This window comes from Pollicipes pollicipes, unplaced genomic scaffold (genome assembly GCF_011947565.3).
Source record: "Pollicipes pollicipes isolate AB1234 unplaced genomic scaffold, Ppol_2.1 Scaffold_6052;HRSCAF=7182_pilon_pilon_pilon, whole genome shotgun sequence".
Classification (NCBI taxonomy): domain Eukaryota; kingdom Metazoa; phylum Arthropoda; class Thecostraca; order Pollicipedomorpha; family Pollicipedidae; genus Pollicipes; species Pollicipes pollicipes.
The window spans coordinates 26,343,499-26,360,911 of NW_023596805.1; the positions used below are offsets into that span (position 1 = coordinate 26,343,499).

At 53.6% G+C, this 17,413-nt stretch overlaps 2 protein-coding genes across 5 annotated transcripts in view; one reads left to right on the plus strand and one right to left on the minus strand.

Moving 5' to 3' along the window:
* The window catches only part of LOC119104453 (2-oxoglutarate dehydrogenase, mitochondrial), a 53,456-nt gene that overhangs the window by 34,814 nt on the left and 1,229 nt on the right, over window positions 1–17,413 (minus strand). The gene's annotated exons all lie outside the window — the stretch shown is intronic.
* LOC119104454 (hydroxyacylglutathione hydrolase, mitochondrial) lies at window positions 6,547–17,060 on the plus strand. Of its 4 annotated transcripts, none has more exons than XM_037228156.1 (9): window positions 6,564–6,653; window positions 9,036–9,114; window positions 10,764–10,882; window positions 11,370–11,491; window positions 12,165–12,297; window positions 14,127–14,217; window positions 14,323–14,426; window positions 14,979–15,123; window positions 16,896–17,060. In XM_037228156.1, the coding sequence occupies exons 2-9, from the start codon at window positions 9,036–9,038 to the stop codon at window positions 17,027–17,029; spliced, it is 927 nt and encodes a 308-aa protein (XP_037084051.1). In that variant the 5' UTR covers window positions 6,564–6,653; the 3' UTR covers window positions 17,030–17,060. The 4 variants fall into 4 exon arrangements, with proteins under 4 accessions (XP_037084054.1, XP_037084051.1, XP_037084052.1 ...); XM_037228157.1 differs by lacking the exon at window positions 6,564–6,653 and adding an exon at window positions 6,657–6,741; XM_037228159.1 differs by lacking the exon at window positions 9,036–9,114 and having other exon boundaries at window positions 6,547–6,653.

Here is a 17,413-nt window from a genome sequence, read left to right on the forward strand (position 1 = left end):
AGACATCTTCCTTTGCGATTTACGGGTTGGACTCGGATCTCCGCATCTTTGATATTCATTATCATGTGATCTTTGCATCATTGTCATTCATCATCACCCAATCTTCTGATCGTCATCATCAATCAATCTCTGCATCCTGCTTATTCATCATCGCCTGATCACTGTACCCTTTTCATTCATAATCGCCGAAACTCTGCACCCTTGTAATTCATCATCATCTGATCTCTACGTCCTTGTCATTCATTATCGCCTGATTTCTGCACCCTTGTCATTCACGTCTGACATCTGCATCCTTGTCATTCATCACCGCCTGATCTATGCATCCTTGTCATTCATCACCGCCTGATCTCTGCATCCTTGTCATTCATCACCACCTGATCTCTGCATCTTTGTCATTCATTATCGCCTGATTTCCGCACCCTTGTCATTCATGTCTGACATCTGCATCCTTGTCATTCATCGCCGCCTGATCTCTCCATCTTTGTCATTCATTATCGCCTGATTTCCGCACCCTTGTCATTCATGTCTGACATCTGCATCCTTGTCATTCATCACCGCCTGATCTCTGCATCTTTGTCATTCATTATCGCCTGATCCCTGCACCCTCGGCATTCATCATCGCTAAGGGCGCAGATTCGCGATCAAGCCAGCACGCGTTCGTTCCCACGATGTGCTGTATTATCCCTTGGATGAGGTCTGGGAGAAGCCTCAGGTGCTTTAGAGTATGAAGGATGTTCTTTGACCCACTGATGCGTGTGTCGTTTTGGTCTATGTGGAACCATATTGGTACGTAGTGGCGCACCAGATCCTCTGTCATGTCCTGAACTGTGAGCCATCTGCGATGCGCATGCTGTTGCATACGTGCAAGCTGATTGAGGCATTCATGCATCAGAAAATGCTTTGGTACTTGGCCAGGGAGCAGAAGAACAGAGGTGTCCAGAATGTCACACCTTCTTCAACACAACATTTAACCATAAATGACGGGAGCTCTGAACCAGCCAAAGCTTACGGGAATATTGCCGAATTTGTTTTGCATTAGAACATTCATTAGCGCATAAACTAACACCCGCAAAAAGGTATCAACGCTTGAGTACCACCGTTGTATCTCACTTTTTCTGGATTTACCTACATACCTGTATTTTGATTTCTGAAGCGGACTGTGGCAAGTAGCTGCAGCAAAGCTGTAAAATAGGAATACAACAACACTGTAACAAAAATATCGACATACCCAGCCACAAAAGACCTAACGAGCATTGTCATCATGTGTTGTTTCTCACTACAACCAGCGCGGAAGATTTCGAGGTTTCTAGGCAGCCACTACAGAATGGCGTTATCCGGCGACCCATGGTGACCCGGGCCAGGGATGGGACGGCCGGGGCCGGTCAGACCACCCTACAGCATGCATTCCTGACATTCATCTGATCTTCATAATATTGTAAAGGCCGTGTATGCTGTATTTTTTTTTAATCACCCATGCGTTATCCATAAAATAGCGTTCACCCTTCGGTAGCAATGCTACATCATGACCGTGGGAGCTGGACGCCATGGCCAGAGTGACCGAGCGGCAGTCGGTGAGACGCCATGGCAGTGTGACCGAGCGGCAGTCGGTGAGATGCCATGGTTGGTGTGGCCGAACGGCCATCGGTGAGATGCTACTTACATGGGAGCTGGACGCCATGGCTAGTGTGGTCGAACGGCAGTCGGTGAGATGCCATGGTTAGCGTGGCCAAGCGGCAATCGGTGAGATGCTACTAACACTACCTAATCCCATTATCCCGTGGATTTTGTCCGACCGCATCCGAGACAAAAACTGATTTGCTGCAGATCACAATGTATTTCCGCGTGCGCAAATCAGGCAATCGGTGGTCAAAACAGCATTACGGCTTGATGAAAAACACGGCGGCTCGAAACAAACAGATCCACCAAGACCCACGCTCAGGCACGGCTAGATAACTTGTCACATGTTTCCACAAGCAGGCCAGCGAGCAAGGCTTTTTGTGGATCATACACGCGACTAAATGAGATACTTGCAAATGTAATATTTATCGCCTGTGCCAGTCGCTCTCCAGCCTTTACCCACATCGAGATAGGCGAAGAGGTTGCCCGACGCGCTGCCGTGGGGCTCGTCATCCAGCCAGTTGGTGTACCCCACCGGGCTCCCGTCCAGCCAGTGGAACACGCCGCTCGACTCTCCGGGCGGGTGGTGAAATCCGATCCAGATGGTGTAGATGCCTTCCGCCAACGTGTTCAGGAACGCCTGCTCGTCGCCGGAGAGGACTGAAGTGAGGTGAGCGCCCGTCCACAGCCGGCCGCACGCCGTATCGGCCTGCGGGCCGGGCACCGGCCGCCGCACCGCCCGGTAACAGCTGGCACCGTGACGGAGCCAGGACCGCCCGCAGCCGCGCAGGAGGCACGCGCGCGGCGAGGAGGCCATCGCGTACGTCACGGCGTGGCAGCCGGGCAGCGCCGCGCACCGGATGGCGCACTGCGACGCACTGCCGGCGCTGACGGTCTGCAGCAGGCCGGCGCCGGCCCAGGACGGCGGGAGGCGCCTCAGTAGCACACACTCCAGCGGGCGGGACAGCACGACCAGACACAGCAGGAAGCTGGTGACAGACGGCATGGCCAGCCGCGGAAAGGCTGGGGTAGAGTGAGTGGACAGGGGTCGAGCCGGGATGGAGTGAGTGGACAGGGGTCGAGCCGGAATTGAGTGAGTGGACAGGGGTCGAGCCGGGATGGAGTGGGTGGACAAGGATCGAGCCGAGATGGAGCGAGTGGACAGAGGTCGAGCCGGGATGGAGTGAGTGGACAGGGGTCGAGCCGGGATGGAGTGAGTGGACGGGGGTTGAGCCGGTGCGCCGCCGGGGTGGAGTGGGTGGTCGGCGGTCGAGCCGGGGCGCCGGTGGGCTGGAGTGTGTCGCTGTTGCCCTCGACGACCGCGACACTAGCCACCTCATTGGTGGGATGTGGTGGTGGGCTGGCGTGGTGCACTATGGGCGATATGCCTTGACACTGCGATAAGACTGCAGCATATCACTGGCACTAGAACCGTACCGAACCACCAAACGCTGCAACAGATCACTTCCACGATAGCTGGGTCGAATTAACGTGGGAGACCGCCTTATGCAGCATAGTTTCCGACCGCCGACTGATGTGAGTTCCCATCTGTCCGTGCATGAGCCGACCTTTCAGCTGTCTTCTGGCCCGCAGTCTAGAAAGATAAACGATCTGGACATAATTCAGGCCGCTTACTCATGAGTCGGGCATGCATCGGTGAATTGTCGTTAGCTCATTCAACGCATAACGCAATCATTAGAAACGGTATGCAACTAAATGTGGGAGAACCAATCGCTTATTTGAAACTGATTCAAAGCGCCGTTTGCCTTACCTTGACATTTCTGTTATCCGACCGGAGCTGGGCAGCCAAGGCGTGGAAGAAGTTTCCCCTCCCTATGACGGAAGCTTAGGGAAAAAGAGGAAGATATGATCTTTCTGTCCCCCCCCCCCCCCCCACTCCCCGCAAGTAGAATTCGTGGCCCTCTGGATACAAAAAAAAGCAAAATGCTCAACCCGGAAGCAGTCTTAGCTAACACTAAAGAAGTAACACGCGATTTTCTCTCGAGAAGAGCTTCAAGACGGCGATCGGCCGTATTCTGCACAGTGTAGAGCTATTCCAGGACAAATCACCACGAGAGGCCCATGATTATTCAATATAACCCCTCCGATTTGGAAGAAATTTGGCATCGGTGCTCATCTATATCACAACCAAACTCGCACCGAAGCGATTCTTGGGATTCCAGGCTCCATGTGATGCAAAATACTGGTCGTGGAAATTTCGGGCAATCTGGAAATGGGACCAGACAAAATGTTTTATCTGTGTAATGGCTGCCTAGATCTGATCAAAACGTGACTTCATTTGAAAGGAGATGATTTGCTGCATCGATTACAAGTGGAAGTGAGTACTCGCAGTCATTTCTACCCCGTGACCTCGTGATCTTTTTTACACCAGTGGCATTTCAAAAGGGTTTTTTAATTTCTTATTTTTCAGGGAAAGATGCCCAGCACATTGCCTGCATAATCACATTCGTTTTTTCTTCTTTCTTTACAACTCCGACCCGCTGACGCGTCACTGATGTCAACAGTTAGACCATGAATAGCATAAGGGGGGAAAGGGCACTTGGCAAAGATGCCAAGTGGCCGGATCTACTGACGGAACAGACGTGTTCTGTGTCCTCGCTCTTCACTGCTGACAAGCGGTAGGGGGCCGCCAGCACCAGCGCGACCCGCCAACTGCCTAGCCCAGAAGCTGCCGTGGGGGCCAGCGCCAACGCGACCTGCCAACTACCCTGCCCCGAGGCTGCCATGGGGGCCAGCGCCAGTGCGACCGCCAGCTACCCTGCCCCGAGGCTGCCGTGGGGGCCAGCATCAGCGCGACCGCCAACTGCCCTGCCCCGAGGCTGCCGTGGGGGGGGGGGGGGGCAGCGCCAGCGCGACCGCCAACTGCCCTGCCCCGAGGCTGCCGTGGGGGCCAGCACCAGCGCGACCGCCAACTGCCCTGCCCCGAGGCTGCCGTGGGGGCCAGCGCCAGCGCGACCCGCTAGCTGCCTGGTCCAGAAGCTGCCGTGGGGGTTAGCAGCAGCGCGACCCGCCAACTACCTTGCCCCGAGGCTGCCTAGGGGGGGGGGGGGGCAGCGCCAGCGCGACCCGCCAACTGCCTGGCCCAGAAGCTGCCGTGGGGGCCAGCACCAGCGCAACACGCCAACTACCCTGTCCCGAGGCTGTCATGGGGGAGCAGCACCAGCGTGAACCGCCACTGCCCTACTCAGAGCTGTCGACCCAAGGGACTTGTACACTGGCACCAGCGTTCCGTCGCAGCGGTCGTCGATGATGACGGCTGCGGCGCCTTGCCGTGCACTGGGGCGAAAACATCCAACGCAGATTTACATGCGCATTGTTTAAGTGATGTGGAGTTACGCTCTCACATGAACTTTAAATTACGCGTAGAAGCGTGCGTATTGTACGCTATTTTGTTTGCGCTCGCTGATTTTATACGCGTAAACTCTATCTCTGTGCGCGTATTCCGTTGTCGCAGTTGATTTCCGCTTCAGGCGCTGGGTGCTTCCGATGATTTTAGGACGAAGTTCGTATCGTCTTTGGGGAACTGTTATGATACCGACCACCCGGAGGGCCGCTCGGTCAAGTTCAAGGTCAAGGTCGTACTACCTAACGGCGATATCAGCTGGCGTGACCCCAGCCACTGCGGTTTGCCTATCGCGTCCGCGTGGCGCCTATCACCTGTCACCGTCGGAAGGCCCTACGCTATTGTCGAAGCCTTACATGCTAGCCTGTCCGGGCACTGTTCACTGATCAGGGGCCCTCCATGGATTTTTTACATTCCACGCTAAAGGCCTCAAAAGCCTTTGCCGGGGGCGCGTATGCTAACCTGCAGGGGCACACCCGGCTGCTCATGGACCCTCCACATTGGTCTAAGGTTCCTTCCACTTGCTCAGAGAATCCTGTTTTCTTACTTGTGATCGCGTAAGTTAACTTACTGAGCCGCTCATTGCTCAGGGGCCCTCTTCATTGGTCTGGGGCGCTGTCCAATTGCTGCTATTGCAGAGAACCCTACACTCTTGTCGGAGTCTTTTCTGTTCTCTGCCCGGGCACTTGATCGCGCAGGGACCCGTCACATTGACCATGAGGGCTTCCTATCTGTTCGAATGACCGTTCTCTGTTATCGGGGCCATATACGTTTATCTGCCAAGACACTCGGTCGCTTAGGGACCCCGCACATAAATATTGGGCTCTCCCCGAATGCTTGGGGGACCGTGTGCGCTGGCGGAGTCCAATATCTCAACCTGCCGGGGCACTCCTGATCGTTCAGGGACCCACCACATAGGTGCTGGGTTCTTCTCGCTTGGTCGTACGCTGCTGACGGGAGCCTCTTTATTGGCCTGCCGCGGCACCCTCGATCGCTCAGGTGCCGTCCCCACTGGTCTTGGGTTTTCCATTTTTCGGAAGACCTATCCTGTTGACGGTGGCGTACACGATGATCAGCGGGCTCACTGTCGCCGGTCCGGAGTCCTCCACATTGATATCGGGTTCCCCCCATGAGATCGGAAGGACCCCTTCGTTGTGGAGGGAAAGTGATCCAGTTGATTGCCCATGACATGCCCATTGCGCACATGGGACCAAAGTGGGTCCCCACTGGGCAGCCCAGGTGGGCCCCATGAGGATTCCAGTTTGGCTGCATATGGGCCCAGGCGGGCTGCGCATGTGGGACCCAGGGCGATAGAACGCTTGTGGGACCCAGTTAGTTGCCTATGACTTGCTCACATGGGACCGAAGCGGGCAGTCCCGATGGGCCCCAAATGACTGTCAGCATCTCGGCCCACATAGGTCCCTGCTTGATATGCTGGCTTGGGTAGCGGCGGATGATGTATACGGTTAATGTTTCGTTTGATATTTCGCGGACTAGGAGCCCAGCGAGAAAACTTCTATTATTTGGCATCTTTGCAGCATGTTGTCTTCACCAGTGGCGTTTTTACCTGCTCCGGAACAAACACGCTTGCGATAGCCAGAGGCCGGCGGGAGGGATTAGGGGCAGTGTAGGGTCAGGCGTGTGGTGATGATAAGAACCACACTGAAGCAATGTAAGCACATCTGTTTTTCTGTTGGAGTCTTTGTTGAAATGTGGATATTCATAACTGGTAGTGCTTACCGCTGCTAAAAATCCGAGAGTTATGTAGCAAGAAAATAGCGCATTTGTACTGGATTGCGCATCGTCCATAACCAACATTCGAGAGGAATGTCGGCCTTATTAGGAGACAAGACATTTATGTATTTTGGGATATGTTTTCTTTTATTTCTCTGCTCTGCCTCCTTTTTGTTCATAACTATTCTGCCACAGTTAACAGGCATGAGACATGAGTGTGGGCCACAATTCAGATGAGCATTGGTTCATTCTGTAAAAACTCAAATGACTGGCTCTCCTCATGATTGCATAAATGCCTCTGTGGGTTCCTGAACTGGCAGGTGCCTATAAATACTGCTACCCACTATTAATTATGTCAAACATGCATATTGCATGCATTTCGGAGCATAGCCATGGAGTTGGGCTGGCTTGCTTCACTGTTGGCTGGCAGATATAGCTAGGCTGCGACCAGGTTATAAATATTGATCCATCACAATTATTTCTATGCTCTTGCACCACTCAGGTTGAAATGTAAGAGATAGAATACATTAGATAGGATGACAGTGTCAGCTGAATGGTGGTTAACCAGTTTTTTTAGCCCCTTCCCCCAAGTGGCCTAAACCCAGGCATTATTCTAATGGTTCTTGTTGGGACATTGCACATCACATTAACCATCACATTGATATGTGTTTGAATGGTTGGCATGGGCTGCCTCTGCTTTGGGCTGTGCCATAGGGCATGTCCTGCACCTTATATTGAGGTATTCAGTATATGGAATGGCCTTGTGACTCATACATTTCTGATTCCATCTATCTGGAATAAATAACCATGATCTAGAGGTTTGAACACATGATGACTTAAGTTGAATGCATTTGCACCTTTGAGCCTTTGCATGCCTAGTTATTAGTTTCTGCTTTCTTCTAGATTGGGAAGCATGCTTCTTGCATTTTAGAAAGACAATTCACTGAGTGGAGGATGTTCTACCACACAGTGTTGTGAGGTGCAGTGACCCTGGACCTGGATGCACATGGTTCCAGGCTGGTACACAGGCTGCTGGTTGGTGGGCTAGGATTGTGTTCCCCCGGACTATGGCACCTTACATTGATTTTAGGTTCTTGTGCTGATGACAGCATGTGTTTTGCTGAGGTCTAAACACATATGTTTGTTGCCCTCTTTGATGCCCATAAAAGCTTTCAGAATGGTACCTTGAATTGTGACTATCACAATGTTCCTGTCAACTCATTGTTGATCTAACTGAGAATGTGTGCATCCTCATTCTGACTCACTATGATGTGTAGAGGTCCAGATTCTGCAGTGACTTAAGACATGCTGGGGTGGTGGGTCAAGTTAACCCTCCTGATTTTTCTGTGATGGCTTTCAAATGGCATGGCACAGCCACGGCAGCACCAAATTTTGCATATCTGGAGACAGTTAAATAACAAATTGTGTGATACCAAAAAATGGGATGTCCCTCGTAAGTTTGCTGACCTATGGCAGGTTAAAGTCAGGCCATGGATTCAGCAAAGCCAGTTTCTAGGAGTCTTGTTCAATCTGATGGAACTTGGAGTGTTAGGCAAAGCTGCACATCTCTGAGATACTTCCTCAGGTGACACAACAATTGGATGATAAAATTCCATAGACCTAGGGTCAGGTGTGGAGGTCAGACCAAGGTCAAAACCAACCTGTTTTTTTACTCTGGGGCTTGCTGTATGGGGTGCTTTCTGATGCTCATTTTAAATTTATTGGTAACAGGAACTGCATAAGACATCTTCCATGGGCTTCTTGAAGATCAGAGCAGGTCACTGACCTTATATGATCCTGGTCAGCATTTTGTCGTGGGGAACATATTGCAGCAGTCTTGTATGATTTTGGTCACCATGACCCTTGAAATGTCAAACAAGGTCACTGACCTTAAATGATCATGTGACCTTTGCTCAGAACATGTCTAGGTTCTGGGTACACTTTGGGGACCAACCTGGAGTTTGTTGACTGGAAGATCATGCCCAGAATCCTCAAAATTTGACCTAGTTGAGTTCACTTACAGACAAACACACCCTGTGGGTTTGGTGTCTAGCCATCAGTTCCTGAGATCTCAGCAGGGACAAATTGAGCCCCACCCAAGCAAAGGGTGTCTGACCAGCCACCCATGCCTATATTTAAAAATGTTGGCTAATACTGGTATTGACTCTGACTTTAGGTCAGCACAACTCTACTGCATAGACGGTATCTGCTTTTCAGTGTGTGTGAACCATAAGAAGTTAGCCATTCCAAAGTTTGGATACTTTCATAAAATGTTATCACTTTTCGATGATGAGTTGTTCTAAGCTGTTTCTCGTTTTAGATGGAGAATTTGGCCATGCGAATTTTCGCTCATGTGCCTGACTGGGTCTCCCAGGGAATAACAGCCATCTATTTCAAGGGTATGTGCATCAAACGCTCATTAAGCGCTTCTCTCACCACAGACATCCCACTTCAGAAGTCTGAAATTCTGTCTGTCTGGCACTCACGTGTTTCCACTAACAAAGTAACTCGGTCAATGGTAAATAAGGTTCTTGTGTCTAATTTTGCATTTTCGCGGCTTCTGCGAACATCCAGAGTGTACAGTCTGGCTTGGTTGTCAAGATGGCGAGATGTATGTAATAATCGTCGGAACTTGGAGACATTGTCGGTGTTTTGGTAGGTCTGGTTGTTGTGGCCAATCACGCCTGCTAAGTCTTAGTGTGGGGCAATGAGGGGATGAAAGACGGCCAAGAGTGTCATGTTTTTGAACTGTTTCTAAGCTGTTTCTCGTTTTAGATGGAGAATTTGGCCATGCGAATTTTCGCTCATGTGCCTGACTGGGTCTCCCAGGGAATAACAGCCATCTATTTCAAGGGTATGTGCATCAAACGCTCATTAAGCGCTTGCCTCACCACTGACATCCCACTTCAGAAGTCTGAAATTCTGTCTGTCTGGCACTCACGTGTTTCCACTAACAAAGTAACTCGGTCAATGGTAAATAAGGTTCTTGTGTCTAATTTTGCATTTTCGCGGCTTCTGCGAACATCCAGAGTGTACAGTCTGGCTTGGTTGTCAAGATGGCGAGATGTATGTAATAATCGTCGGAACTTGGAGACATTGTCGGTGTTTTGGTAGGTCTGGTTGTTGTGGCCAATCACGCCTGCTAAGTCTTAGTGTGGGGCAATGAGGGGATGAAAGACGGCCAAGAGTGTCATGTTTTTGAACTGTTAAAAGCGCCATACCAGTTTTTGATATTGACATCAGACCATTAATGGGTACTCATACCATTTGCTTTCTATGCTCTTGGTGTTCCCCTGAATTGTGGCAGATCGCACATTGCTTCACTCCATGTCTTGCTCTTCTCCTGCTCCGTGCCTCTGCCGTCTGCCGGACTCGTCGTACAGTATCTTGCTCGCCCCCCCCCCCCCCCCCCCCCCCCCCCTCCACCCATCCTTACCTGTGTACGGACACCTGTATACATCCACCTGTATCCCGCCACTGTATGTCTGCTGGATTACCTGCTGGATGACCCCGCGTGATAGAGCGCAGGCGACAGGGCATGGGGGCCTATGAGCGTGATATCAGGGTGGGAGAGGTGAGCTCACGTGCCATGTGGCGGGTGCCTGTCGTGACTGAACGGCGGCTGTCCGCCAGAACATCGGCTGGGGTCGCCAGAACACTGCATTGCCCATGATGGTTAGGGGCGGGGAATGCTGGACTTGGTCGTTCAGCCTACACGCCACGGAATTGCATTGGCCATGCTAAAAAAGCAGTGTTTTATGTGGACAAACGCCACTAGAGTAAGCGTCCTTGTTAACCACATACAATACTGGCTGTTTTGCAGCACGTTTTGGTTGCTGCTTCTTGGTTAGAGACTGGCTGATTGGGATATTGCGTATATGGTTGATGGCAGACAAGAAAGTTAAAAGACACAAACCTTGTCATAAATTATTCAATAATAAACTTCTATCCCACACCTGCGACCTCCTCTCTCATCACCGGCCTGTGTGCCATGTCCGATTTTCTTTCCGTAGCTTTGCCCATATTTGACAGCACGCTCGTTCCCCAGTTCAGAAGATTTCCGCGTTGGGTTTTCGCCGTCAGTTTCACAGTCAGCCAAGGACCGTCAGTCAGACAGACATGCGGGTGCGCATCATACCAGCGCTGCAGGACAACTACATGTACCTGGTCAGTGCTGTGATCTTGCGTGAACCCCCCAAGCTGTGGTGGCTCCTGCGCAACCAGTGGAGATGCCTTCGCGTTTTGTTGGGCGACCACGGAGCTCTTTCTCCCCGCATGCATACATTTGCGTCGCTATTTGTCGCATCGCTACCGTCCACATTCAGTTGTGTGCACTCGTCTGTTTGCTTAGGGGAGGATATGCAATGGGGAAACCATTCATGAGTGTCATGTGTGATTTACACGGGTGAAGCGTTTTAATATGTCGACACTTATTCTTGCGCCAGTTCATGAACTTGCATTCGTATGCTCGAACTGTGCTGGGTGTGTAGCCATGCTTTTATTACAACGCCGGCAGTTTGAGTAGACGTTCGCTCGATTTACACCTGATCCGTGTAGGCCATGGTCGTCCTCGCAGTATCCCCTTGCGACCGAAGTTTCCGCCGCCAACCATCTGGCCTTTCTCTACCGGTTTGTCGACCGTCCTTCACCGCAGCTGGTGGACGAGAAGACCAAGCAGGCGGCAGTCGTGGATCCGGTAGAGCCGGATTCGGTGCGCTCGGCTGTCAAGGAGGAGGGCGTTCAGCTGACTACCGTGCTCACCACACACCACCACTGGTGAGTGAGCGCACCGCCCGTGGTGACCATCCCGCCACTGGCAGCGATGCCACGGCATCCCCACTAGCCCTGCCAAGTGTCGCCTCGCTGTCCCGGGCGTCCCCGGTGGCCCTACTGGGGCACTGCCCTGCCCCCGGGGCAAGTCTGCCCTTTGCCACCTGCCATTTTGTCGTTACCAACACCTGGAAGCATGCTGTAGCAGTGACAGCGTATAAGTCGCGTGATATCTGCAGTGTGCGCACTAAGAGAACCAGAGCGGGCTTGACGCGCATAGCCACGGCCACGAGGCACTGCCGCGCGCTCCAATCTGTCTAAGGGTGGGCCTTAGGTAGCAGGACTCAGGCGGGGTGATGTCGGCTGGCCGGGCCGCCGTCTGGGAGCCGTGCTAACCCACTGACTCGGGGAGATGGCGCCACCCACCTGACCGAACCCGCCGCCAGTCGGCGCCCTCCCGCTGGCCGCTCGGGGAGAGGGCGCCACCCACCTGACCGAGCCCGCCGCCTGTCGGCGCCCTCCCGCTGTCCGCTCGGAGAGAGGGCGCCACCCACCCAACCGAGCCCGCGGCCGCTCGGCGCCCTCCCGCTGTCCGCTCGGGGAGATGGCGCCGCCCACCCGACCGAGCCCGCCGCCGCTCGGCGCTCGCCCGCTACCGTCACCGTCCGTCGCCCCACAGGGACCACGCCGGCGGCAATGAGAAGCTGGCCTCGCACGAGGCCGGGCTGGCCGTGCTGGGCGGCGACGACAGGATCGGCGCCCTCACTCGCCGCGTCGGTCACGGAGACAAACTCACCGTCGGCAGTCTCAAGGTCAGGTCAGGTCACGGAGACACGCTCACCGTCGGCAGTCTCCAGGTCAGACCACGGAGACACGCTCACCGTCGGCAGTCTCCAGGTCAGACCACGGAGACACGCTCACCGTCGGTAGTCTCCGGGTCAGACCACGGAGACACACTCACCGCCGGCAGTCTCCAGGTCAGACCACGGAAACACGCTCACCGTCGGCAGTCTCCAGGTCAGACCACGGAGAGACGCTCACCGTCGGTAGTCTCCGGGTCAGACCACGGAGACACTCACCGTCGGCAGCCTCCAGGTCAGACCACGGAGACACGCTCACCGTCGATAGTCTCCAGGTCAGGTCACGGCGACACACTCACCGTCGGTAGTCTCCAGGTCAGACCACGGAGACACGCTCACCGTCGGTAGTCTCCAGGTCAGGTCACGGCGACACACTCACCGTCGGTAGTCTCCAGGTCAGACCACGGAGACACGCTCCCGTCGGCACTCTCCAGGTCAGGTCACGGCGACACGCTCCCGTTGGCAGTCTCCAGGTCAGGTCAGGTCAGGTCACGACGACACGCTCCCCGTCGGCAGTCTCCAGGTCAGGTCGTGGGGCCCGGGTCTGGGGGTCAGATCGCCGAGCCGAGTGTTTTGATGGCGTTAGGTCAGCGAACTGGGTGTCCTATGAGGTCAGGTCACGGAGCCTGATTTTCATGTCGTGGGTGAGTTAACTCGGCCGAGGTTCTACCTGCCGCGGATATATCGTCCTTCTACGAGGCCGATGACAGAGCTCAAGAGGTGCGGCGAGCACCAACAAACTGAAAATTATGACACCGGGTATCCAGGAAAGGCAGGCATTTTATCGGAATTCAAGACGGGTGGAAGTCATGCTAGGTCGTTCACGGGTCAGTCACACTTACGCCACCCATAGATACTCTGTGCGTCGCGATGAGCCACCTCGGTGTCGGCAATGTTACACAACGCTTACTGTGCGTCACGTGCTCCGCTCTTGTCCCGCATTACGTGCTGAACGTCTGATACTTCGGTCGGACTGCACCGTCTCTCACGCTCTTAAATAATTCACGTGGCAATGACTCAGTACGCATCAAACACCTCTTCAAACTTCTTTTGCTTGCTGACTTCTTTCGATATATATATATATATATATATATATATATATATATATATATATATATATATATATATCGACTCAAATGGTTCGCGCCAAATAGTTGCAATTATTGAGCGACTTTGATCAGGACATAAGTAATAGGCGTTATATGAACGTGACAGCCTCAGTTACTTCTACTGCGGCAGAGGATTGACGGCCTTCTGTGACGTCAGCTCATAGGCCTGTGACGCCGGCAACAGGTCGGGTCAGCAGGCCACTGCAGCTGCCATTCCCAGCTGAACAGGGCTTGGGTTTCTGGCGCGTGCGATGTGGATTATGTAACGTAAGCTCTCGCCGTGTCCACAGATCGAGTGCCTGTTCACGCCGTGTTGTGACAGATGGCTCCCGCCGTGTCCACAGATCGAGTGCCTGTTCACGCCGTGTTGTGACAGATTAGCTCCCGCCGTGTCCACAGATCGAGTGCCTGTTCACGCCGTGTTGTGACAGATTAGCTCCCGCCGCGTCCACAGATCGAGTGCCTCTTCACGCCGTGTTGTGACAGATTAGCTCCCGCCGTGTCCACAGATCGAGTGCCTGTTCACGCCGTGTTGTGACAGATTAGCTCCCGCCGTGTCCACAGATCGAGTGCCTGTTCACGCTGTGTTGTGACAGATGGCTCCCGCCGTGTCCACAGATCGAGTGCCTGTTCACGCCGTGTTGTGACAGATGGCTCCCGCCGTGTCCACAGATCGAGTGCCTGTTCACGCCGTGCCACACCAGCGGCCATATCTGCTTCTTCGTCAAGGGCGACGACGGACAGCCTCCTGCCGTCTTCACAGGTTCGTGCAATCACGCCTCGCAGTACACGTATGCTTCTCTATGTTGTGAGCCGCGTGTCCACCACCCTGCGCCCGTGAGCGTCTGACTCTGCTCCTCCGCCGCAGGGGACACGCTGTTCCAGGGGGGTTGCGGTCGCTTTTTCGAGGGCACCGCCGACCAGATGTACGCGGCTCTGGTGGAGACGCTCGGCAGCCTGCCCGGAGAGACGGTATGTGTATTACACTGCGGGTACCGGTACCGGTACTGTCCGGGCTCCGCTGGCGGGGAGGGGTGGGGCTAGACACGTGAGGGGCCATAGATCGACACAGATCAAGTGCCTGTAATGTGTGCTCACGTGTACGCTGTTGGTTTTGGTCCGTCGTTTTTGTTTGGTGGCTGTTGACAGGTGGTATTTTCGAGCTTGCCTCTGGTCAGGAGAGCTTCAGGTCCAGCAGTGCAGGGGCTCGATGCGGGTGTGAAGGCTGGTGGACGTCGTGGTCGAACGAAGGACACGAGCTTGAATCCCGTTTGAAAAGGCAACTATGTTTTTTGGGGGCGGGGGAGCGGTTAGTGAGGCACATCGCTTGTGGAGTTTGTCACCTTCATCGGTATGGCCCCCTGGATGCCATTTTCTTTTCGATAAGTTACGCTGTTTCGCCGTTGATGGAGCATAAAGGCAGACCACACAGTGTAAGTTTGCGGAATAGCCAGGGAAGATGACTCTGAACTTACTCATCAGAACAGGCTCATTTACCAACCGTTGGTCGTGTGCTGTCGACAGCAAGTGTTCTGCGGTCATGAGTACACCCTGCAGAACCTGAAGTTCGCGCAACACGTGGAGCCTAATAACGAGGACATCAAAAGCCGAGTGGACTGGGCGCGATCCCAGCGGGAGAAGGAAGAACCCACAGTGCCGTCCACGATCGGTAGGTGGCACTCGTGCGCTGCTCTAATTCTGGCGTCGAGTCTTTTTTGTCTTGACTTCCGTTTTTCAAAGTGCGCCTTTTGTGTGGCTTCCCAATCCATTTATACTTAACTTTTTTCTGTCCTGTGCATAGCGTGTTAATCAAGGAAGCATCTCCATGTGTTTATATCATACAGTGACATCGGTTGTGACGCACGGCCCCTTGGTTAAGCGCCACGTGGCTAATCGTTGAACCTGCCCTATCACATCCGTCTCTCTTATCCCCTATCTCGCTTCGTCCCGCGTCCGCGCGACACCCCGCTTGTCCGGGGCAGGCTGCATGCGTCAGCCACGAGCGGGCCGAGAGCCCTGTGGGAAGGGGGACCCCGACCGGGTAAAATTACTTTTACCCCAGCGCGCAAGCGCGGGTAAAAGCCCGTCGGTTGGTCCCCCAGGCGCATGCCCGTCTGCCCCACCGTTAACCCACTTTCCCCCATCACAGAGTCCTGAAATGATCATTTCTGGTCGAAAGGGCTCTAATCCAACAACCAAACAACCAGAAAACTGCCCTGTTTTTTTCTCATTCGCCGCTTTATTCTCAATCAAATAGTACATGATGCGAATTGAATAAGTTGCATTGTGGTGCAAGTAGTGGGAGATAGAAGTAAGCTGGTGCTTACAATGCAATATATTGGTCCATAGCTTATATATATATATATATATATATATATATATATATATATATATAATATATAATGTATATATAATGGATGTATATATCTATGTATCAGATGCTAGCATTTCATACTGCACGCAAATAAAGCGAGCATTTTATTCAAACATCAAACATGGTGCAGAAGAACATTTCGAGAAGCATCATACGCCGTTCTTGGGAGGCGTTATCTTAAAAAACTGTCCTCCAAGTTTATAAAGACCCTGCTGAATGAAAGATCGCAGACTCGTTTTCAATAAGAAACCGCAGGCCCACACCGAACGCCATGACTTATTCGTTGACACTTTTAAAGCCCGCCTCTGTTTTGTCGTCACCATTTCGTAATTCAATATTTGTCCAGTAAAGTTAATTACAATAACGACGACCGAGGTCAGCGTTTGACACCTTTTGTAGTGTTCTTCTTCTTCCATGTTCTGTGCTCTTTTTTGTACGTGTGCTGAGGAAGACCTACACACGTGTTTGAACCAGTTCGTTACATCATGAGCATGAGGTTATTCTTGTTTTCCGACACAAAAGCATGAGTGCTCTCAACGCCCTGCCTTATTGTGATCGGTACTGCGGCTCCTCAGACGTTGGCGACGGAACCTGACCTGACCTGCAGACTGGTGCGCCGAGATGACCCTTGACGGCTCTTTAGACACTTGCGGCGTTAAACTGTCCATGCCGGCTCGATCGCTGATACATGCATACGGGACCCCATTATGACGTGTCAACTGACGTGCATACAGGCTGAAGCCGGTGCGCCTTGGAAAGGTCATCTATGTGCCCTATCGACAACTACCCACTGGTAGCTGTAACCCGGCATGCCTCATAATATGTTTTTCTCGCCTAGCATAGCAATGGATTGACTCGAGCAGAGGTGCCAAGCCAGAAGGTCCAGACTGCGTCCAAACTCTGAAATGGCAAAGCAGAACTAGGCGCTGCACACGTGCATCACGATCTTACAAACCGCTGAGACCTCACTGTGACCCATTCTCTGAAGCGTTTGGCCAGTTCCGTGCGGACGGTAAACGGCGCGTCGAAGTCGCGTGCCGTACGACGAACGCGTCGCCACCTTTCAGCGCTGGAGAAGCTGATCAACCCGTTCTGTCGTGTGCACGAGGCGTCGGTGCAGGCACACGCCGGCACCTCGGAGCCTGTGCCGACCATGGCCGCGCTGCGCCGCGAGAAGGACGACTTCAAGCCCAAGAAGTGAGTCCGACGGCTCTGCTCGGGCGGCGCTCAGACCGGGGCGCCGCGCGACTCGCTGCCAGCTGACGGCGGCTGCAGCAGTTGGAGAGGTGGGGGGGGGGGGGGGGGGGGGGGGGGTGGGGGGGGGGGGGGGGGGGGGGGGGGTTGGTGGTTGTGTGGGTGCGGTGTGGGGGGTGGTGGGTAGGGGGGGGGGGGGGGGTGGGGGGGCGCGACCGCGGGCCGCGCTTGCTCGGTACCCTGCGCCGGCCTCTCAGATGGGGTGTGTGGCAGTGGGGGGGTGCGGGTGCGGGGTTCTGCTCTTGGGACCGGCCCGACCTCTCTCAGGCAGTGATGTGACCTTGAGAGGGGTCGGTGCGCGGGTGCGAGTGGTACTGCCGCTCTGGAACGC